Source organism: Erinaceus europaeus, chromosome 15 (assembly GCF_950295315.1).
Source record: "Erinaceus europaeus chromosome 15, mEriEur2.1, whole genome shotgun sequence".
Classification (NCBI taxonomy): Eukaryota; Metazoa; Chordata; class Mammalia; order Eulipotyphla; family Erinaceidae; genus Erinaceus; species Erinaceus europaeus.
The window spans coordinates 46,375,486-46,400,047 of NC_080176.1; the positions used below are offsets into that span (position 1 = coordinate 46,375,486).

Below are 24,562 nucleotides of genomic sequence, written 5' to 3' on the forward strand. Positions count from 1 at the left end.
CCCCCAAAAGACTGTAGCTTGCCTATTCTTTAACCCTCTGGGAGTATGGATCTCTTCTTTGGTGAACATTCTGTTGATATCTTCTCCCCATTTTTGGATGGGGTCATTTGTTTTTTTGTTGCTGAGTTTGGTGAATGCTTTATATATTTTTGTTATTAGCCTTTTGTCTGATGTGAATACCTTTCATTCTGTAAGGAGTCTCTTTGGGTGGTAGTTTCTTTTGCTGTTCAGAAGCTTTTAAATTTGATGTAGTCTTATGGGCTTATTTTTGCTTTTGCCTCCCTTGCAACTGGACTTATGTCATTGAAAATGTCTATAAAATTTAGATGGAAAAGAATTCTGCCAATATTTTTCTCTAAGTATTTCATAGTTTCTGGTCTAACGTCTAAGTCGTTAATCCACCTGGAGTTTAATTTTGAGTGTAGTGAAATGTAGTGCCTCAGTTTCATTCTTCTGCATGTTTCAACTCAATTTCTTCACCACCATTTGTTGAAGAAACCCTCCTTTTCCCAATAGTCTGGGCCCTCTTGTCAAAAGTTAGATGTCCATAGATATGGGGTTTTTGTCACGTATTTAACTATAAGTCTCCTAACATTATGTGTTTTATGTGCTAGCTCATTTTATTTATTTAAAACTCAGTGATGGAGATAGAACCTAGGATTTAACACTGGTCTGTTAGTCACTCCCTGGCTCTGCTTTTTTCTATTTTAATATGAGAGTAGATGTGGGGATACTGGAACTGAGAACCATCCCATGATTGTGGAGTTCTTTTCGCTCCTCTAGTGTGGTTCTGGACTCAGAACTTCACAAACACAAAGTGAGATCTACTTTTGAGTAACCTGCCTATTTTGAAGCAAGATCATAAAACAGCATAATGAGGGCCTCAGGACAGGAGTTGTTTTCATCTTGTAATTCTAAGGCTTGTAATAGTCTCTAGAATATGACAGGCAGCTAATAATTTCTAAACATAAAAATAAATTGAATTCACATATATATGAACTATGTTAGGTAAAAAGTTCATCCTACGGCATCCGTGCTGGTGCACCTGGTTAAACGCACAAATTACCAAGTTTAAGGACTGAGTTTGAGCTTCCGCTCTCCTCCCTCAACCTTTACCTTCCCGGAGGTGCTTCATGAGTGGTGAAACAGGTCTGCTGGTGTCTTATTTTCCTCTCTCCCGCTCTAATTCCTCTTCCCTCTCAATTTCTCTCTGCCATATCAAGAATAATTGCAAGGAGAGAGAGAAAGACAGGAAAAGAGAAAGAGAGAGAGAGAAGGAAGGAAACAGTGGTCACTCAGGGACAGTGGATTCATAGTGCTGGCAATAACCCCCAGACATAGCTCTAGTGGCAGAAAAAAAAAAAAAGTTCAACCCCGATGTTAGCACTCAGATTATATAGGTTTTACTTTTTTTTTTAAAAGACTTATCTAATGAGAGAGTTTTTTTTTTTTTTTTTTTTTTTTTTACAAATTAAAGAAAGGGATTCACACAATACAGAGAAAAAAAAAAGAGAAGGCAAGAAAGACAAGTCACGCGGGGACATGGCGAGTGGCACTCTGGGTACGCAAGTCCAGCTATCTCCTTGGACACAAGCTGTCTAAATTTTTCTTGCTGTTATTATTATAGTGTTTTAAAATTTTCATTATCCTTTTAGCATGATTACATTATCTCAGGCTACAGTCTTTATAATATAATTAAAAATTAAATTTTATAGGCCATTTTTGCAATTCTACTATTCTTCCTCTTTCTTTCTTTTCTTCTTTTTTTTTTTTTTTTTTTTACCAGAGCACTACTCAGCTCTGGTTTATGGCGGTGTGGGGGATTGAATCTGGCACTTGATAGCCTCAGGCATGAAATTCTCTTTGCATAACCATTATGCTATACCCCCACCCAACTCTACTATTACTAATTTAGAAAGTACCTGGTCTCTTCTTAATAGTATAGCAGTGAACTTTTTCTTTTCTTTTTTTTTTTAATTTATTTTTTATTTAAGAAAGGATAAATTAACAAAACTATAGGGTAGGAGGGGTACAACTCCACACAATTCCCACCACCCAATCTCCATATCCCACCCCCTCCCCTGATAGTTTTCCCATTCTCTATCCCTCTGGGAGCATGGACCCAGGGTCGTTGTGGGTTGCAGAAGGTGGAAGGTCTGCCTTCTGTAATTGCTTCCCCGCTGAACATTGACTGGTCTGTCCATACTCCCAGTCTGTCTCTCTCTTTCCCTAGTAGGGTGGGTCTCTGGGAAGTGGAGCTCCAGGACACATTGGTGGGGTCTTCAGTCCAGGGAAGCCTGGCCGGCATCCTGATGGCATCTGGAACCTGGTGACTGAAAAGAGAGTTAACATACGAAGCCAAACAAATTGTTGAGCACTCATGGACCCAAAGCTTGGAATAGCGAAGAGGAAGTATTAGGGGGGTACTCACTGCAAACTCTAGTGTACTTCTGCTTCCAGGTATATATTTTGCAGTAGTTTATGGATACGTGTGAACATATGCTCTCTCTCACAGAAACTGGTGTATATCTAGGTTTTGGGACTTTGTTAGAAAGTGATCCACCTGGGATGGAATTAGAGAATGCTATGAAAGGAAAGGTCTCACCCGAGTAATGAAGCTGAAGGGTTGTCATTCCACACGTGAAGTCTCTGGACACAGTCTGAGCTGAAGCATGTTGAGGTGGCATGTTGATTAGGTTGCGACTAGCTGATGCAATATTATTTGATATGGATTGGGAGAGGCATGTGGTGGGAAAGTGTGCCCTATCCTAAAGGTTCCAGGACTGGGAGAAATATAGGCTCTATAGTGGAGATGTGAGGTTCCTGCTGTCTTAGGGTTCAAAAAGTCAATGGATTATTTGGTAATTGGGTTAACTTTGAAAAGTCCTTTTGTTAGGGTTTTCTGTATAGTACCCAGTATCTTGTATATAGCTGTGCCACTGGTTGCCTCTGATCTACTTGGTCTAGGCTTTTGAGAGAGTCCACATATCAAATACACAGGCTATATATTAAAAAGACTCAGTCTGTGTTTTAAAAACTTCGAGACATACAATTAATTTTCCCCCTCTCATATTAATTAACTAGTGATTTATATGACTACACTTTACTAGAAGTGTACATAAACACCATTCCCACCACCAAAAGACTGTGTCCCATCCCACGCACCCACCCCCATCCCCCACCGGCCCAGGAAGCTGCATGTCTACCCCTCACCACAGGGTTTTTACTTTGGTGCCCTACTTTCAATTTAGTCAGATCCTGCTTTTAGTTTCCCTTTCAGATCTTTTTACTCAACTTCTGTTGATGAGTGGGATCATCCCATACTCATCTTTATCTTTCTGACTTAGCTCACTTGACATAATTCCTTCTAGCTCTGTCCAAGATGGGTCAGAGAAGGTGGGTTCATTGTTCTTGATAGCTGTATAATATTCCATTGTGTATATATACCACAGCTTTCTCAGCCACTCATCTGTTGTTGGGCACCTGGGTTGCTTCCAGGTTTTAGCTATTATGAATTGTGCTGCTTTGAACATAGGAGTACACACCTCTTTTTGGTTGGGTGTTATGGAGTCCTTGGGGTATAACCCCAGGAGAGGAATTACTGGATCATATGGAAGGTCCATGTCTAGCCTTGTGAGAGTTCTCCAGACTGCTCTCCACAGAGGCTGGGCCAATTTACATTCCCACCAGCAATGCAAAAGGGTTCCTCTGTCCCCACAGCCTCTCCAGCATTTGTTGCTGCTGTCCTTTTTGATGTATGCCATTCTTACAGGAGTGAGGTGGTATCTTAGTGTTGTCTTAATTTGCATTTCTCTGACAATCAGTGACCTGGAGCAGTTTTTCATATGTTTGTTAGCCTTTTGGATCTCCTCTGAGGTGAATGTTTTGTTCATATCCTCTGCCCATTTTTGGATGGGGTCATTTGCTTTTTTGGTGCTACGTTTGCTGAGCTCTTTATATATTTTGGTGATTAGTTTCTTGTCTGATGTATGGAGCAGTGAACTTTTTCAAAGTGTATTAAGAGTGAGAAGAATTTTTTCCTCACATGTTAAAAATATATACCCTCTTCAATGCAGTGGCTACATGATCAGTGCAGGAAGAAAGGGAAGATTCGATAAATGCTCAGTACACTTTACCTTCCTTCCTCTTCACAAAATTCCCACAAGAGTTGATTTTATTTCTTCACTCAGTCGGTGAAAGTCCCAAATCTCCGAAGCTGAATTGGCAAAGGTTTTACATAAAATGCAAGTGTAAGGATGGCGGGGGTTTCAGGTGAGTGTCTGGCCTCAAAGTGAAATGCTCTTGATTCTGCCATCTTATCTGCCAAGTTCCTGCACTCCCAGCTGGAGGCCGACCCACCTGTGGTGACCTTGCCTCACATGCCCACTATTTACCCTCCACTTTGACCTCTCAGCTTCTTTCCCCTGCATGCTGTTTTCATGCTTCTTTTTTCTTAATTTTTTAAAATTAAAAAACCCTTTAATTTTACTTACTGGATAAAGACAGTAAAAAATCGAGAGGGATGGGGGTGATTGATAGAAAGGGAGACAGAGAGACACCTGCAGCATCACTTCATTACTTGCAAACCTTTCCCCCTGCAGGTGGACCGGAGGCTCAAACCTGGGCCCTTGCTCATCATAACATGTGCCCGATCAGGTGTACCACCCCACCCTCACAATGTGCTTCTTCCTTTTTTGACTTCCATATCTCTGTGAACTGTTAGCTTCTCTCTCTCTCTCTCTCAAAATCAGTGGGATTCTATAATGGTCAGAAAATATCAAGCGTGACATAGGGAACAATTTGAGGCTCATAGGAGATAAAAACTTAGGCTAAAATATTGCTTAACCTTAATTATAAGGGTGTATTAGGCCATTTTCTCCTTCTAAGCTGTTTCTTAAAATTCTAACTCTAAAATAACCGGCACAATTCAGTAAGAGACCAATGATTTCTTTTTATTTCTTTTCTCTTTTTAAAAAATTTTTATATTATCTTTATTTATTGGCTAGAGACAGCCAGAAATTGAGAGGCTAAGGAGAGATTGAGAAACAGAGAGACAGAGACCTACAGCATTGTTTCACCACTCACAAAGCTTTCCCTCTGCATGTGGGTACCAGAGACTTCAACCCCGATCCTTAGGCATCATAACATGTGCATTCAATCAGGTGCACCATCACCGGGCCCCATTTAAAAAAAATTTTTCATGTGAGAAAATTTCTACTAATTACATTTATTAAAATCACTTAATTCCGAAACAGTGTTTCTTAACCATACTTTGGCCCCTGAGCTTAATAGTGAATCTTGTAATTTTTCTCCCCCAGTAGTGAAAAATAATCACTCTTATGAAGTGAATTTGGAGTTTAAAAAAAAGAGAAATTTCTGTATAAGTACTGTGCACTAACTGATTACACCACTGGAGCTCCAAAAGAGAAATTTCTTTAGTAAATCATCTGGAGCTAAAGTGAAAACCCATTGGGCCCCCATCAGCTTTTTCTGAGTGGCTACTCTGAACTATACTCTCTCACCCTGGATGCTTGGTCTCCATTTATAAGGGGAAGTTACATTCACAAAAAGAATATGTCATTGATCCTTAGCAGAGAAGAATTCTAGTTAATTTTTAACGTTTTGAGTTAACTCAAGGAGGCTGACCTTTAACATTCTTTGTTAAGTGATAAGGTGAACTTCAGAGTGATCCCTTGTAGGTCAGCTCAGAGGTATCTTTTCATCAGAAGTAACCAAAGGTTACTTTATCTATAATGGCAGAAAATACCCGGGAGTCAGGCAGTAGCGCAGTGGGTTAAGCACACGGGGCACAAAGTGCAAGGACCGGTTAGGATCCTGGTTCAAGCCCCTGGCTCCCTACCTGAGGAATTGCTTCATATGTGGTGAGGCAGGTCTGCAGGTGTCTCTCTTTCTCTCTTCCTCTCTATCTTCCCCTTCTCTCTCAATTTCCCTCTATCTTTATCCAATAACAAATTTAAAAAAAAATACTAGAAAATATCTTTGGGGGGCAGACAGTTTTACACACAGCTGAGTTGAATTATCATGTGCAGAGACCTTGGTTTAAGCCTCTAGTCTCCATCTGCAGGGAGGAAGCTTAATGAGCAATTAAGCAGGACTGCAGGTGTCTCTTTTTCTCTCCCTGTCTATCTCCACCTTCCCTTTCAATTCCTCTCTGTCCTATAAAATAAAAATAAAAACTTCAAAGAAAAGAAAAGAAAAGAAAAATAACCTTCAAGGAGCAGTGGATTCATTGTACAGACACTGAATCCTGGTGACTATAAGAAAACATCTTCTAGGGCCAGGGTGGTGGCACACCTGGTTGAGCCCACATATTACAATGTGCAAGGACCTGGGTTTGAGCCCTCGATATTCACCTGCGGGGGAAAGCTTTCTGAGTTTGAAGCAGGGCTGCAGGTCTCTCTCTCTGTCTCTCTCCCTTTCTATCATCCCTTTCCCTCTTGACTTCTGGCTGTCTCTCTTAAATAAATATAATAAAAGAATTAAAAACAAGCAAACAAACAAAAAATCATGTTATTATAGGCTTGAGGATGAAGTCATATCACTGTCACACACCTAGCCCTTTCAGGGCCTCAAAAATAAAACAGGATGGGTTTGGAATGTGGACTTTTGGGGTACTTCTTTGTTTTTTGGTACAGGGCTCTTACTCAACAAACAGATATTACAGTTCTTCTGATTCCAGTCTCCCTGGCAGCCCTGACATGCTGTCAGATCAGGGAGACATTTCCAGCAGAATTCTATACCAGAAAGAGCACTTTGCAGAAATAAACGTAATTATAGATTCAGATATGTTACTTGAATACTATTAGAGCACATACCTACAGTCTTCCATGTCAAGGTTCTTTGATTAAAACTCTGCTGTGATGTTTTAAAAGCATATTGTAGTTTCACAGAGGAATTATGTGGTGATGATTATTCTTTGTGGGTGCCTGTAATCCAATGAATATGTTCTCTGAGGTAACAGTGCTGTTCATTTACTCACTTCCACTGACTCCAGAGGATAAATATGAGGGAAAAAAAGGAACATGAAGAACAACCAAATATTGGGTTGTCAGAAAAACCACAACATAGTTTTTCTGTACAAAAATGGGTCCTGACTTTTCCAACAACCCAGTAGTTGCAATGCTGTTGCATTGTACTGAATACTAAATTTTGTAAAACTAAACATTCATTACGAGACTGATGATAAGCAATATATTGCATGGCCTGTTTCCATGGTAACATGTTCAATGGTGATAATTTTAATGAGTCTATTTTTGTTTGTTTTCTTCTTTCAGAAATAAATGCTAAGGGAGTTATCCTTAATGCATTTGAACGCTATCGTCTAAAAACATGCATTGATTTCAAGCCTTGGGCTGGAGAAGCTAATTATATATCAGTGTTCAAGGGCAGTGGGTAAGTAGAAGAGTTTATTTTCTAGGAATTTTGATGAAGACATTATGACTAGGGTAGTCTATCACAACAACTGCCTTTGCTTCTGGGACTTCTGCTGTTTGCTAGAGAGTGAAAAATGAACCAGATCTAGCCTCTCTCGCCATAAAAATGACATTTTGTCAGGCATGCAAGCAGATGACCAGTCTAAAGATAAGTGAATGAGGCTGCATGACATTGATCGCACAGCTCTGTGAACTTGAGTTATTTATGATCTACATCTTATATCTTCCTTAAGTAAAACAAGTTTGAGCATGCTCATGTATTTAAATTTATTCTAACCTAGTAATTTATGACTTAAGAAGACAACTGTTATTTGCTTGACATGGAAATTACAAGTGGTCATTGCACCTGCAGAACTCTTGTTAATGGTCACCATTGTACCAAGGAATCTGAAAGCCTCTAAAATTTCCAAGAAAAACCAGGTGTGGGCTAGTTGAAGGCCTTATGTAATATTCAGCACCAGAGCACTTTTTCCAAAGATCATTGATCTATAAGGTGTTTCATACCTCACCAAGCTTCAAGGGAGGTATTTGGTGTCAAGAAATGAAAGGAAGGATCGAGGTAGGAAACTAAGTGAATTGGACATTGCCAGGCTAGCATGGGGATGCCTCTTACCAGGCGCATGCTTTCCGGGTTGGAGGGAACATGACTGGAGCCAGCCTGGGCTGCTACTCACTCAGTGACGTGGGAGATAGGTGACTCAGGAACCAAACTCATGGAGGACTAGGCAATGCAATGTCTTTATTGATCAGAGAGCAACGCTTTTAAAGGCCAGACCTGGAAGTGACAAGTTGGAAACAGAAATGACTAGGAAAGGGGTGGAAAAAGGCAAAAGGGTGATGGGAAGGTAGAAACTTCCTTAGCAGCTGTTGTGAGGGTTTTAACTGGTGGGGTTAATGATACCCTGGGGGCCAGGAGGGTCTTGAAAGATAGATCAAAGGAATGGAATGGAATGGGTGGGGGATCTTTCAGGCAAAGCAATGATTATGTAGATAGGCCATAGCATCAGGAATGCAGGGTGGAGCAGGGGGAGCTGGCTTAACAATTTCCCAACAGGACATTGAACATTTTTCCCTGAGATCCCACCTGAACCATTTTATTTTTATTGAGGGATTAATGTTTTACATTTGACAGTAAATACAATAGTTTGTACATGCATAACATTTCCCAATTTTCCACATAATAATACAATCCCCACTAGGTCCTCTGTCATCCTTTTTGGACCTGTACTCTTCCCCCCCCACCACCCACCCCAGAGTCTTTTACTTTGATGCAACACACCAACTCCAGTTCAGGTTCTACTTGTGTTTTCTCTTCTGATCTTGTTTTTCAACTCAACCATTTTAACACCTTCTTCCTCTTTTCTAAGCTGCTGGTCTTCAGTGGGAAGTAAAAATTCTGGGAAGCAAGAACTCTCCATTGGTGAAAACTGTGACAGAATAGGTACAGTTCAACATGAGTTCCTCCATGCACTGGGATTCTGGCATGAGCAGTCACGTTCTGACCGGGATGACTATGTCAGGATTGTGTGGGACAGAATTCTCTCAGGTACATTTCTCTGGCTTTTGAAAACAGTTTTCAGTTAAAGATTGACTTGCTAAATATGTTTCCGTTTTTTTTTTTTTTGCCATCTGTTAATATGGGAACCCTCTGATGTGAAGGCTTACCTCATTCATCTCTAAGTCAGTATGAGTTGAAGTGCCTGAAAGTCACTGAGGTAATAGTATCCCAGAACCTCAACTTTTGAAGCTAGATGTGACCTTAGAAACCTGATTAGTGTTTTCTAATCTATTTTGTAGTGTGCTATCTCACACTGTATGTTCATGGACGTTGTAGGAAAAGGAATCTACGGTCAAATTGGTTTGGGAAATGCTAAGTTAAAAGATATCATCTTCTAGGGGCCGGGTGGTGGTGCACCTGGTTGAACACACATATCACATATGCACAAGGGTTTGAGCCCTTTGTCCCCTCCTGCAGGGGGAAAGCTTTGTGAGTGGTGAAGTAGTGTTGTGGGCATCTCTGTCTCACTCCCTCTCTATCATCCCACTCCCTCTTGATTTCTGGCTGTCTCTATCCAATAAATAAAGATAATACAAAAAGTTTAAAAACCCAAAACTTAAAAAAGTTCTTTTTTTCAGTGATTATATTCCTGTACTGTAGATGCAGTTTGTTAAACTAGCATGATTATAAATCTCCAATAGAGATTTTTTATAATTTTATAAATTTTTTTGAAGGTAATTCATCATCGTCATGTACTTCTTAATTTCGTGGAGTATTTGGGTTTCTTGCTCCATGAAACTTGTATTGTTCTTTATCCCTCTCTCCCCAATGACTGATGATCTCAACTGGGATAAGGTACAGTTATAGATGAAATGATTCCATGACTAAGAGAGATGCTCAATTTTTTATCTCTGGTCTCACTCTTTACAAGTTCTAAACTCAGTTTGCTGGGTAGAAACTTGTGTCTACATTTGACAGCATGTCTATACCTATAGAGATCTGATACACACTGACCCATAAAAATCATTCCACTTCACAGTGCATACTAGTATGATACTAACTAGTCATTTGTCTTTTCTTGCTTTTTCTAAGGGATTTATTTGGTTAATTAGGAGAGAGAGAGAGAGAGAGAGAGAGAGAGAGAAAACACCAGAGCTGATGTGACGTTGGGATCAAACTTAGGAGTCTACGCTTTTGATTCTAAGGCTTTATCTACTGCAACACCTCCTGAACCATATACATATTTTTTATCTTTTCTTTAAAAAATCTTTTTAATTATTATATTTACTTATTTATTGGGTAGAGACTGTCAGATATCGAGAGGGAAGGAGGAGATAGAGAGGGAGAGACAGAGAGATACCTGCAGACCTGCTTCACCACTCATGAAGCTTTCCCACCTGCAGGTGGGGACTTGGGGCTTGAACCCAGGTCCTTGCACATTGTAACATGTACGCTCAACCAGGTTTGCCACCATCCAGCCCCTCCGTTTATCTTTCTAAGTGTATTTAAATAATCTACACATATTCCATTAACCATAAAATCCTTGCGTATGTGACATCAAGGATTTGTGATGTGTCCAGTCTACCTTATCATCCCCATATCCCATCTCACCACACTTCTCAGAATTCTCTTCCTTTCATCTCTGCCTGTTGCTCAAGTCCCCAACACATCATTGCCCTCCCGTGACCCCACCAGTTTCAACATCTTTTAGGATCCTCCTTTCTACAAGCAGTACTTAGAACCTCAGGCCAAATGCTTATAGTCACCGCTGGACTACAATGGAAACTTAAGTATGTTCAGTACGACTGTTATATCCTAAGGTGGAGGTAGAGGAAATAATGTTAGTTGTAGCAAAAGCTATTTTCATTCTAGTTTCCATATTGAAGTTAAGGTAACTTAGAGCAAGATATGGTAAGTTTTGTGTGTCGTATGCTTTACATTGGTTTGTTCTAGCCCTCCCCCGCCAAGAGAATTGGATGAGTCCTGTTAATTTCGCGGGCCTGCTTGGCCCCGCCCCAAGGAACCCCGGGAGAGGGTTCCTGAGTACGAGAGTTCCTGAGTTCCTGAGTTCGAGAGTTTCAGGGTGAGAGAGTAAGAGAGAGTTCCACAGTGGAAGAGTTTCAGAGTTCGAGAGTTCCAGAGAAAGAGAGAGTGTTTGTGCCGCTGCAAAGAGACAGCAGAGTTTTGTTTGGTGATTAGTTTGTCTTAGTTTATGAATCGTTGTTCCTGAATAAAGAAATACAGCTTCCCTGCCCAGCCGTTGTCCCCGCGTCTCTGTTCGCCCGGCCGGAGCCTACGAAATGACTTAGAGCAAGATATGGTAAGTTTTGTGAACACCAACTAATTAATATTTTTGTTTATCATTTAGGCAAAGAGCACAATTTTAACACCTATTCGGACCAAGTATCAGATTCCTTGAATGTACCCTACGATTATACCTCAGTAATGCACTACAGTAAAACTGCATTTCAAAATGGAACGGAACCCACTATCATAACAAGGATTTCAGGTTTCATGGATGTGATTGGCCAGCGAATGGATTTCAGTGAATCTGATCTCACTAAGCTGAGTCGACTATATAACTGCTGTATGTGACAGATTCTTCTGAACAACTTCTCGCTGCTATGTAGGGGAAAAAAAAAAAAAGATGCCCATGCCATTTGGCTGAACATATTCTGAAATAATAGAGGTTTTTTAATTCATGGAAAGCGAAAGCATGTGGACTGGGTGGTAACATATTCCGTTAAGCTCTAGGACCCGGGTTCAAGCCCCAGCTCCCTACCTGCAAGGAATGCTTCAGGAGCGGTAAAGCAGGTCTGCAGGTGTCTATCTTTCTCCTTCCCTCTCTATCTCCCCTCCCCTCTCAATTTCTCTGTTCTATCAAAGAAAGGTATAAATTAAAAAACAAAAAAAGGAAATACGGCTGCCAGGAGGGAGCAGTAGATTCCTAGCGCAAACCGAGCCCCAGCAATAGCCCTGGGTAGTTGGGGAGCAAAATCAGCATACCATCCACATTCCAATTTATTATTGGAAGATGTATTTTTCTTTTCCCAAGTTCTGGCCTTAACCACTCTAAAACAAATCGGGTCCCGTGAAGATATTGAAGCTTCTACTTCTTTCCATAAGAATCAATTTGCTCCTAAAAGCTCTTTTTAGCTAAGATGGTCTGTCAGTTGTAATAGAGATGGGATGAAATAATTTGAGTTCCAGCTTAATTGCCAAATAACTAGAGGACCATCAACCCACATTTCTACAATTTAGGTAATAAGAGAGAGGGGTGGGTGGGAGAGAGAGAAAGGACCTGGGGCTAGGGGCTTATTCAGATGTAGATAATGTGGTTCTGATATCAACAAATCTGAGTTACCCTCACCCAGATCCACTAGGCCCTCCCTTTTCACATTCCCTTCTTGCATTCCTGCTATTTCTGTTATAAACTAGTTTTTAATTTCCTTGGGTTTTTTTTTTTGCATTTAATTAATTATTTATTTATTTATTTATAAAAAGAGAACATTGACAAAACCGTAAGATAAGAGGGGTACAACTCCACACAATTCCCCCAGCTCGCGGACCACGACAAACTAATCTCTTATTACTTAGGTTATAATGATGAATATTGTCAATACCTGTACATTCCCTCCTCCTTTTGTAGCTTCTTCCTTGAGCTTCATGGACTCCTGTGATTTCGAACTAGAAAATATCTGTGGTATGATTCAAAGTTCAGAGGATGATGATGATTGGAAGCGACTTTCACAGGCACCCTTAGGACCTGAGAGTGATCACTCCAACATGGACCAGTGCAAAGGTGACAGGAGTCAGAAATTTTAGTTTTTACACTTGGTGGTGCCACTATTTTCTTTTACTGTGGAAGACTGGGATTTTGTCTTTAATTTCTACCAGAATCATTAAATTGTTTCTAAGGAATTGGTTCTGTGCTTTTAAAAGATAAAGATACAGACAAGGTTTATTTCTTTGTTGCTTCTGCTCCCACTCTTTTTCACTTACTTTGTCCCAACTGGATTTGGGCTTTATGATGCCCACAGCAGAAGACTGTTCCTCCTGGCAAGTGTCTTCTTGAGGCCTGTAGGACACAAGAGACACATAAACAGTACTAGGCTGTGAACAATTTCAGTTGGTCGTGATTGCATGCCTTCCTTCAAAAAAAAAAAAAAAAAGCTTGACACGAAGGTAGAAAGTACAAGTTATACAAAATAGGTATCCTTTTCCATAGCAATTTTGCTCTAAGTAGTCCTTTGTTTGGTTATAATGTTATGTTTATGTTTACTTGCTTAACTTTAGCAGAAGATATAAAAACTAGATTTCAGAAGTTTGGACTTTTATGTATTAGCTTAGATGATGTAGGTAGGGGTTGAAGTCACTAATAGCTTTCCTTTTTAGGGGGTGGAGATGGGAGAGATTTTAAAGGGTACATACTTTCAAAGAGTAGTAAATGAGCCCTTGAAATTTAGTGCACAGAACAGTGGCTATAGACTATAGACAGCAGTGCTGTCCTATAGTCTTCAAACTTGCTCAGAGACTAGAAATTATTTCCTGTGTTAAAAAGAAATGACTATGTCATAGGGTCAAGGTGCTACTTATTATAATAATAACAATCATAGTACATTATATATGTGTCAAGTTAATGTTTTGTACATGTTAAATTTACGGTTTTACAGATCAAATATATTCAGCAGTTTTTTTAGCTTTTAAAATACACAGTTGGGGTCAGAGAAATAGCTCACCTATTAAGGGTGTCTACCTTACTATGTGTTCAGACCAGATCTGAGCCCTGCACCTCATGAGAGGTGGCACTGGAGGAAACTGGTGCTGTGATCTTTCTCTTTCTCTCTGTCTCCATCTCTACTTTTCCTAGTTAATCAGGGCAGCCATGTGAGGCAGCTCCTACTCCACAGGTACACCTCTGAAGTCTTCAGTTTGAGTCCAAAAGCTGACTACTGAGCAGGGAGATTGTAGAAGTGGTCATTTAAAGACTTTCATGCCTGAAACTCCAAGGTCCCCAACTCAACCCCTGGTAGGTACCACCATAAGCCAGAGCTCTAGTCTTTTTCTCTTTGTCTTTTTCTTTCTGTCTCTCTCTCTCATTAAAAAATTAAATAAATAAAATATTAAAGTAAAATAAAAAGCGACCCAGAGCAGTGAAAGCTCCAACTATGTACGTTAATTAATTACTTAATTGAAATACAGATCTGGATAGTTGATAGAGATCTTACATAAACCAGAAAGAATAGAGGAGATTGAGTGGAGTCAGAAGGGGGAGAGAGAAAATAGAATAGGTAGGTGATACTCCCCTCAGCCTTCCCAGCTTTTGAAAAATAACCCCTGTAGTAAGAAAATGATGAGTTAATATATCTTTCACAAATGGCTTGTTCCTAGAACTATATTTAAATATATAACATAGTGCTCTTCATACTAGGGGATATTGTACTCACAAGACATCATTCTTTTTAATTTTTTTAAACATTTAAAACATTTAAAAAATATTTATTCCCTTTTGTTGCCCTTGTTTTATTGTTGTAGTTATTATCGTTGTTGTAATTGATGTTGTTGTTGTTGGATAGGACAGAGAGAAATGGAGAGAGGAGGGGAAGACAGAGAGGGGGAGAGAAAGATAGACACCTGCAGACCTGCTTTACCACCTGTGAAGCAACTCTACTGCAAGGTGGGGAGCCTGGGGGCTTGAATCGAGATCCTTAAGCTGGTCCTTGCGCTTTGCGCCATGTGCGCTTAACCTGCTGCGCTACCACCTGACTCCCAAGACACTATTCTTATTTGTAGTTTCTTTTGCTTCCTTAACAGACTTTGGCTTCTTCATGCATTTCAACAGTGGGTCTGTAAATGTGGGTGCCAAAGCACTGCTGGAAAGTAGAATATTATACCCTAAAAGAGGATTTCAGTGCCTGCAATTCTACTTATATAATAGCAGAAAGGAACCTGACCAACTGAATATCTACATCAGGGAGTATTCTGCAAGTCATGTGAATGGTAGCTTAACCCTTGTGAAAGAAATAAAAGGTATGTATCTATCAATACTCTTGTTGTTTGATTCAGAATGAGGTTGCCTTTACTCCTATTGCAGCAACATAACAGGATAGGGTCTATCAACTACATGCTTTCAACATCTAACTTGATCTTTCTTGTTTCATGCTTTGGTAAAGAAGTAAAAATGAAAATGTTTTGTGTGCTGTATTATGTGACACTCAACCCACGGACCATTCTCTGGTACTGCAGTTTTTAGTTTTCAGTGAGTAATAAAAATGAATTGGGGATTGGGAAGATAGTGTAATGGTTATGTAAAAGACTTTCATACCTGAGGCTCCAAAGCCCAAAGTTCAATCCCTAGTAAGTCTAACTTATTATAAGTTAGAGTTGAGCAGTGTTTTGGTGAGAAAAAGAGAGATGTAGTGGAAAGAAGGGAGGAAAGAAACAATGGAACCCATCTTAGACGAGGGAGGAATTGGGTCCAGGAGGACTGGACTTGTCAGGGACCTTTTGTATTGTTTCTGATGTCCTTTGTTTTACAGCTGGGGGTTAGACACTTCTTAGCTTACATTTATCAAATGCACCTTAATACTGAAAATAGGACTCTTTCTCTAAAAGCAAGAAAAAAAAAGGGGAGGGGTCAGGAGGTTGAATGGTAGAGTTCACATGTTACCATGCGTAATAACCTGGGTTTAACCCCCACCAGTTCCCATCTGTAGCATCATAGATGTGGTGGAACAGTAATGCAGGTAAAGACTTCTTGTCTTTATCTCCTTTTTTTCTGTCAGATTTATCAAAAAAAAGACAGAAAAAAAGAAATAAAAAATGGCTGTTGGGAACCGTGGAATTGTGCAGACACTGAGTCCCACCGAGATAATATATATCTCTGTGACCTGGGAGGTGGCTCAGCGCTAGAGTGCATGCCTTTCCTGTGTAGGGACCTACCTTTGAACCACAAGGAAGTGCCCTGGATAGCACCAAAGATGAAAATGGATGAAATTCTATGGATGATGGAGCTGTGATTAGGTGTTTCTTTTTTTATTTCTCTCTTCGTCTCTGTCTCCTAAAATCTAGGATTGAAAAAAAAAAAAACTGAACCAGGGAGTAGACTTAACAGTATTGTGCCTACAGAGGCCCTTGGAGGACTCCCCCAGAGTCATATTAAAAAGATTCCAATTACTTTCTGTGAAGTAGTTGACCTTTTATTAAACCAGATGATCAAGAGAGTACCTCAAAGAAGGGAGAGTCTGAGCGTTGGCAAATGTCTGCTCCACAGATTGACCACTCAGTTTGACTTGAAAGTAACCTGTTTAAAAAATCCACCCACACTGGGTTATACATCTCATCATTTTCCTCTGTTTGACAATGAGAAACAATCAGAAACACAGATTTATTCATGAATATCTGCAGTGAGATCAATTATATATATAGACAGATATACTACATTATAAAATATACATCGTATATGTAATACAGTATTTAATTATACATAATATATATTCTTTTCCACTAGTAATCTGTGGGTCTCACTTGAAACCAGTTAGTAGTTTAGAATTTAAGTTGGTAGTGCTGGAAATAATGAAGTGGAAGTTTTTTTTTATTATTCAATATAGAATCCATCTCTCCAGGCAATGGTGTTTTATATAATTTGGCTAGTTTTAATTTATTTCAAGCAACTGTCCTTCATATCCTCTTTCTATTTAAACTTTAAACCATTGTGTAAACATTAAATCATTAACCAGTTTAACATGAATCTGGATTTTTTTTTTTTTTTTTTTTTTTAGTGTACTCTTTGAGTAGATAAGATTAAAAAAGCAAGACAAGTTGTTAGCTGGGGGAAAGGATAAGAGTGGAAGGGGAAGTGTAGATTGAGAGAAAGAAGATAGTAGGTATCAAAATGCAAATAAAAGCATATAATGTTGAATCATTGGTTTGTGACCCAAGGAATAAACTGTAAGACATAGACTTTATAGGGTTTAATTTTGCAAAAAAAAAGTTGGTTGAAATGCTGTATGTGAAGGAAGAGTTCCAGTTAAACTGTACACCTATGTGTGCTAAGAATAGAATCCAGAGCTTCGAAGGAAGCATGTGTTCTACCACTGAGTTACATCCCTTTCACAGTCTCTGTATGTAAGGAGGCTTGGCTGAGAATCATGGAATCTTGCAAACAGTATAGAACAATGGACTTACTTGACTATTTTGCTAGCATAGAATGAGCATTAACTCATAATTACAACATGGAGTACTCATGAGTCAAAGGTTGTTATTTGCCACTTGTTTCTATGAGTTATCTGAGAAGCAAGATGGTGAACGCCCATGTATTCCAGAAAATAATCTGACCTCATAGTCATTCCTTGAAGTAAACGTGTCTGGCTTGGAGGAGGGAGAATTTCTGTAGGAATTAATAGCTTTAGGATGATCATTTGTCCACGACGGTTAGAATGCTAATGCTGACTTGCACATGAATCATAATTCCTCTGTCTTCTGTGAATTCACAGTAATATCTCTTTTGCAGATATACCCATCGGGAGATGGCAACTTTACCATGTAACATTGAATGTGACCAATAAATTTAGAGTGGTACTTGAAGGACTCAGAGGCCCTGGTACATCACTGGGTGGTCTTTCTATCGATGACATCAATCTTTCGGAGACACGGTGCCCTCATCACATCTGGCATATCAGAAATTTCACACAGTTCATCAGCAGCACAAATGTAACTCTAGAAAGCCCTCCATTTTATTCTTCTAAAGGTTATGCCTTTCAGGTTACATTGGATTTAAGCCGTGAAACTAATGCAGGAATATATTTCTCTTTGATCTCCGGAGCCAATGATGATCAATTACAGTGGCCATGTTCTTGGCTACAAGCCACAATGACACTCTTGGATCAAAATCCTGACATTCGACGGAGTATGTCCAACCAGCGAAGTGTAACCACAGACCCATTAAAGACAACTGGTTTGTGATTTTTTAAAAATTACTACTATATGATCATTAATCTAGGAGGGATGGATGATTTGGGAATGAAAGAACATACAGTCAAGAACCTAGGGAATTCTGAGCCTTCAATCTTAGGGAGAAGATACTAACATCAGCAGGGAAAGAGAAGTTCTTGGCTTTATTCCTGTGAAATAATGACTGTTCTAAAGTCCTAATGTTATATAATGGGTGTTAGTTTTAGAGTCTAACATGACTGGGTTTCAAACCCAAAATCTGCTTCCCATTGTCCATGTGATCTTGAGCAAAATCTTTTGAAGTCCCAGTCCCCTCAGTAGTCCAGCTGGGGTGGTGAGAACTCCACAGATTTGTTCTGAGAACCACAATAGCTCAGGTAAGGGGAATTGTACTGTTTCCCTAACCTATAGGCCCTAGTTTTCCTTTGGGATTGTCAAAAGCAAGTCAGCTCTTGTGATTGGGGGTAACTTTTATCAGGAGACTGTGCAGGTGCTTTGGAGGGCCAGCAAGGGTGTGCAAATGAACTACAAGTTCTAGGGGACTTGTCAATGGTGATATCATTCTCCATCTTTTCAGTTTCAAAAAAAAAAAAAGCAGTAGTCAGAAAGCAATTTCTGATTTTAATCATCCTTTATCCTCTATGAAGCTAATAAAGGGGGGGGAGAGAAAAGGAAATTATGGCCAAGTGACTGTTGCTGTCCTCTTCATATGAAAGTAATGAACCTGAACTAAAGAAGGAAAAACCCATAATCTGATAGGGATAAAGTAACATTCACAAGAAGGATTGTCGAAACTTTAAACTCAGAATTTCTTCATCAATTTTCTTTCTCTCTCTGAAATGATACTGATCATAGTTGCAGGTTGAACATGTTCTCACTATTTCCCAGAAACAATGTTTTTCACAGTTTTCTATTCTGTAAGGACTTTGTTAGGCGAATAATGACATAAATGAAAGAAATTGTTCTGTGCTAATATTAAAAGCTTCCTAAGCAACATACTGATTTAACTCAGTTCAAAGGAGTATCTGTAACTCTGACCTTACACTTCTATGAGCCCTTAGCAATGAGCCTGGTGGACAAAAGAGTTTCTGTATGAGTCAGTCAGTGAACCTGTGATACCTCGCCTAGGAAACTTTTGGTATCTCTCGTTCTAGAATATGGTCCTGCCTGCCAGGCAATCTCATTTTCTTTAGGACAGTATAAATGAACAAGTTCTAGAGACTTGCCAGGGAATACATCACCAGTCAATAGCATCATTTAATTATTTTGAGCTCTATTCTAATTGTGTTTCACAGTGCCTGTGCTTTCCTGCCACCAAAAGCTATGATGATGCTAACTAAGCACAATCCATTACTATAAATTACTTTTTTCAGGTAATGGAGACTACTTTTGGGATAAGCCTTCTAAAGTGGGACAAGTGGCTGTTTTCCCTAATGGGACTCAGTATAGAAGAAATACAGGCTATGGGACCAGTGCCTTTATAACTTACAGCAGGCTGAGAAGCAGGGACTATATAAAAGGAGATGATGTTTATATCCTACTGACAGTGGAAGGTATGTGAATACAAATATTTTTACACAAGTCATCTTTTTTTGTGGCCATTATTATTTACTGTGTTCTTAGGGATTCCATTTTTAGGCACATTAGAGTTGTGGGAGGAAGTGAGTAGGGGCTATTTGTATATGAATCAATAACAATATGAAGATATGAAATATGGAGATAACCTGGATGAAGACAGTGAGTGGCCCAGGAGAAAGAATTTAATTACCACCTCATGGAGCAACCGTGGAAATACTAAGCAATAAGCTTCTTTAGAAATGAAAGTAATGCTTTTCGTATTAAATTATTATTAAAATAAAATTAAAATACGGGAGTCGGGCGGTAGCACAGCAGGTTAAGTGGAGGTGGTGCAAAGTGCAAGGACCGACGTAAGGATCCCAGTTCAAGCCTTTGCTCCTCACCTGCAGAGTAGTAGCTTCACAAGCGGTGAAGCAGGTCTGTGGGTATCTATCTTTCTCTCCCCCTCTCTGTCTTCCACTCCTTTCTCCATTTCTCTCTGTCCTATCCAACAACAAAGCAACGTCAACAATGGCAATAATAACCGCAATGAGGCTGCAACAGCTAGGGCAACGAAAAGGGGGAAAAATGGCCTCCAGGAGCGGTGGATTCATGGTGCAGGCACTGAGCCCAGCAATAACCCTGGAGGAAAAAAAAAATTAATTAAAAAAAAAATTTATTCAGGAATAACAAGTCAATGGAGTGAGCCTTTTATTTAGTGGAGAAAAGTCACATATTCTTCAATTCCATTTGAATCTTGCTTGGACCAGAAGCAAGATAAAATATATCAGAGAACTTTGTGGCTTGTACGAAACAGACACCAACTTACTTCATCAAACAAAAGGCTTATGATACTGTGAAAATTTGTATTGACTTCCATTTAAAAAATACCTTATTTTACTTATTATTTATGTATGATATAGACAGAGAGGGAGAGACACCTCCAGCCCTGCTTCACTGCTCATGAAGCTTCCTGCAGGTAGGGACAGGGACTTGAACCTGGATTCGTCCCCATTGTAACATGTGTGTTCAACTAGGTGCATCACTGCTTGGTCTGCCTTCCAATTTTGTGTTCTAGTTTCTTTATCTGACCCATGAGGGGTGATCACAAAGTCCTGGGTCCCTCGGAGTCAACTCTAGGCCTGGACAAGCTCAGCTTCCCTTTGTGTTTAGATTTCAACCCTTCCATTATTTCATTGCCTATGAGTGTTATAGTCTATGTTTTTGGATTTTTTAAACTTGTCATAGATCTGAAACTTGAGCACACATTTTGAAACTTAAAGAGCAAGTATTTTTTAATATCCAAACTGATTCTATCCATGCTCTCATCAACCCTTCCTAGACATATCCCATCTTAACTCCACACAAATGCAGCCCAACCCAGTCCCAACCTCTGGAGGCAACAAAGAACTTTGCAAAGACTTAATTTGTGAGAATGGTGGCATCTGCACAGTCCAAGAAGACAAAGCTGAGTGCAGGTAAGCGGTGACTCGGAAAAGATTTCTTTTCTTCTGTGAGAAAAGTTATGCTCACAACGTAGGATTCCATACAGACATTCCATGTGAACAGTAGCGACTGGTTCTCATCTCAAATCTATTCATCAGATATTTATTTTTCCTCTCCATTTGTGACTTTGGAATAATGACATTAGTTATGGGGGGGAAAAACTTCACAATACACCATATTCTAATTGCTTAATACAAGCCTTATGAGGCTTGGAAAGTCCCCCCACCCAACCAATTGATGTGGTTAATTGTGACAGACATCCTTTCTTAAGTGAATATAATTAAGTTCTGAGAAAAAGTGGAGGTGCATAGCCAGCTGGAGAGACAGGACTAGAATATGTTTGAGAAGGAAAATTTTCTCACTGTCTATTTTGCCTTCTTTTCCTAATTCACAACTGTTGTTAGAAGTACCAGATCAGGAGTGATTATGTTGCTTTTTCTTTCTTTTTTTACATTAAGAAAATACTTACATATGCTAATATGTATTTATTTATTTACTTATGAGAGGGATAAGAAAGAGAACCAGACATCTCTCTGGTACATGTGCTGTCGGGGATTGAACTCGGGACCTCAGGCTTAAGAGTCCAACACTTTATCCACTGCATCACCTCCCAGACCACATGCTAATAAATATTATAATTTCATATGCATATCCCTCCATCCCTTCCTTCTTCCATTTATCCCTTCCTTCCTTTTCTTTTGTTTTCTTTCCTTTTCTTTTTTCTCAACAGAGCACTGCTCAGCTCTGCCTTATGGATGGTGTGGGGACTGGACCGGAGACTTCCAGTGCCCCAACTTATAACTCAGTTTGTGTTTGGCATATGTAGGTGTCCATCTGGGAAAGACTGGTGGTACATAGGGGAAAAGTGTGAAAAGAGAGGCTCTACTCGTGACATTATCATCATTGCCACTTCCTCCACTGTTGCTGTGTTTGCTGTGATGCTCATAGTCACCCTTGTCAGTGTCTATTGTACCAAGAAGAAATATAATAAAGAGACAAGTTCAAATTCAACAGATACGGTTCTGGAAAATGTAAGTTGAGTCTGATATTTGGTTATTCAAAACCTGTTGATGAAATCATATGAACAAGAATTAAGACTTTAAAAATTGATTTTGTTAATTTAATTTTATTAGTAATTCAAGGGTGTCTTATAAAATTATAAAGATTTCAGAGGTATAATCTTAAATCCACACATGGCGTTTAGTCACTGTGCCCTTCTCAATGCTGTGTGCCCCACCCCTGACAATCACTATAGTTCTCACAGAGTCTGAGAGAAACAGAGTTACCATTTGGTTTAGTCATCTAATTTTATGTAGAATTTTGTGTGTGTGTGAGAGAGAGAGAAAGAGACTAAGGAGAGAGAAAGACCAAAGTACTGGTGCGTCCTTTTAATAATATTTTATATGTTTTGCATTTATTTTTGTTATTCTGTACTGGAGATCAAATCCAGGGTCTGGTGGATGCAAAGCATGTGCTATACTGCCAAGCCACCTCCCTGGCTCCCTGGGGGAGGATCTGTATCTCCCTGACCCCTAGAATATGAATATATCCATGTATATGCATATATACATGCGTATGTGAACACACACATATGTACACAATACACATATCCAGGCCTAGTTTTGCTCTTCAGTCAGAATGACCTTCTTTCTGAGGTTGAAATGTTTGCTTGCTCTAATGTTTTACCATCTGAATTGTGTGAGCCCCACAGCTGGTGCATCTTCCCAGGGACTAGGGCTGGGGCTGCCTGCCAGCTGGGAGGAATGCCAGGAGACTGCTTGATGGCACTTCATTTAAAAATTAGACCATTTCATTGTGATTCACAAAAAGAGCAGATTTTAAATTTAGAAATTAAGCCGTCAATTGTTCTTTCCTCTCTTAGGTGCAGGCATTTTGAAGATTAACTCAACAATAAGACTAGAAGACTAGCCAATGAAATTAAAAAGGATTTCCTAATCAGGAATTTCACCTAAAATTAGTCAAAACTGCCTCATCATGTAAATGGATTTTCTCTGTAAATAGCTGGAAAGACTATAAATCAATATTTTGGTAAAAACTTAACTGGGAAAATGTTTATGTCTTTGGTTTCTAAAGAAGGTGAGCAAGCCAAGCTCCTCTGCTTATATAATAGTATAATACTGTCTTAAAGGGCAGCAGCAACTAAAGATAGTTTTCAAATTATTTTTGGGTCAAGTGTAGTACCCTCACAAAAGATTGCTTAGAAACTCACTACGAATACTCAGCAGGTACAATTCTTCATGTGGCAAGTCACCATTTTCAGTATTATTCTGTCCTTTCGGGAAGAAAGACACTAGGACAGATTCCTTTCTCTCTGGGGACATGTGTCCCCTTCTCCCAAACTGACCATGTTCTTGTTTGGTTACATAAACCCATTGGTACATGAAGTTGGTTTTGAATTGATTTGTACATACAACTATTGTCAGTAAGAAAAACTTACTCCTGGTTTTTAAAGTCTTGTTCTCAAAATTCTTCACTCTCTTCAACATTAAGGGTCACCCCCCCATTTTGCTTACAAATAGTATACTTGTCAATACTGACCTCACTTGAATGAAAATGAAAATATGTGTTGATTAATCATTAAAGATAATAAGTCTACTACATGTTAGCATGAATACTATTTTTATGGAAAATAGATTTTCCCAAATAAGAGGAATTGACAGAAAATAATAGTTTACTTTTTTTTATTACTATTTTGACCAATCGTTAACAGTAGGCTTAGTAGAAAATATCTGAATTCTCATCTTTGCATACATCAGTTAGTTGAATGTTATTGTTGAAGAGTATGAAAAAAATCTGACTTCACAAAGATATCTAGTTGAAAAAGGGAGTTGCAGCTGAATAGATTTCTAGGCAATTATTTGTTTTTTTTGAATATTTTGTTAAAATTTGACAGTCTGTATTTTCTTAAAGGTTAATTGCAAGTGGAGTCAGAAACACTATCAATAATCTTTTGTGCTCTGTACAGTAAAATTCATAGGTTTATACTGCATTTTGAATAGTTCATTCAGCTACACATGGTCTCATGATTCTGTGAATTTAGGTTTAGAAAACATCTATTCATTGAGTTGTGTGGCACTTACAGTTTCTGGCATATGTTATCAAAACATAACATTAGTTAATATCACCACTGACCTTTTTTAAAAAATGCTTTAATTATTAAGACATTGAAAATTATAGTGGCAAAAACAAAATTTTTTGCCTGAAAGCTTAAACTTGTCAGTGATAAAAAAAAAAAATACTGTCTTCTTGATAGCAACAGGCTCAATTCAACGTTTTTCACTCAAATTTTACTTTGAGATGTTTATACATTCACATATAGTTGTAAAAATCAATAAAGAAAGATTTCCCATTCCATTCCCTGCCCTCCTCAGAACACAGTACAAGGTCACAATCAGGATATTGATATTGGTGCAAGCAAAATACAAAGCAGTCTCATTACCATAAGAAGAACAGGAGAGTTTGAGCCCCAGGCTCCTCACTTGTAGGGGAGTCAATTCACAGGCCGTGAAGCAGGTCTGCAGGTGTCTATCTTTCTCTCCCCCCTCTGTCTTCCCCTACTCTCTCCATTTCTCTC

General features: G+C 39.1%; 1 protein-coding gene across 1 annotated transcript in view; it reads left to right on the forward strand.

The window, feature by feature from the left end:
* Positions 1-22,864, forward strand: part of MEP1B (meprin A subunit beta) — a 71,469-nt gene extending 48,605 nt beyond the window's left edge. The window contains exons 11-20 of the mRNA XM_007520962.2: positions 7,296-7,413; positions 8,822-9,000; positions 11,321-11,539; positions 12,602-12,754; positions 14,767-14,982; positions 17,465-17,908; positions 19,278-19,457; positions 20,804-20,939; positions 21,794-21,998; positions 22,850-22,864. Coding sequence (XP_007521024.1) covers positions 7,296-7,413; positions 8,822-9,000; positions 11,321-11,539; positions 12,602-12,754; positions 14,767-14,982; positions 17,465-17,908; positions 19,278-19,457; positions 20,804-20,939; positions 21,794-21,998; positions 22,850-22,864 — 1,865 coding nt within the window. The remainder of the gene's footprint in view (positions 1-7,295; positions 7,414-8,821; positions 9,001-11,320; positions 11,540-12,601; positions 12,755-14,766; positions 14,983-17,464; positions 17,909-19,277; positions 19,458-20,803; positions 20,940-21,793; positions 21,999-22,849) is intronic.
* The last annotated feature ends 1,698 nt before the right edge of the window (positions 22,865-24,562 follow it).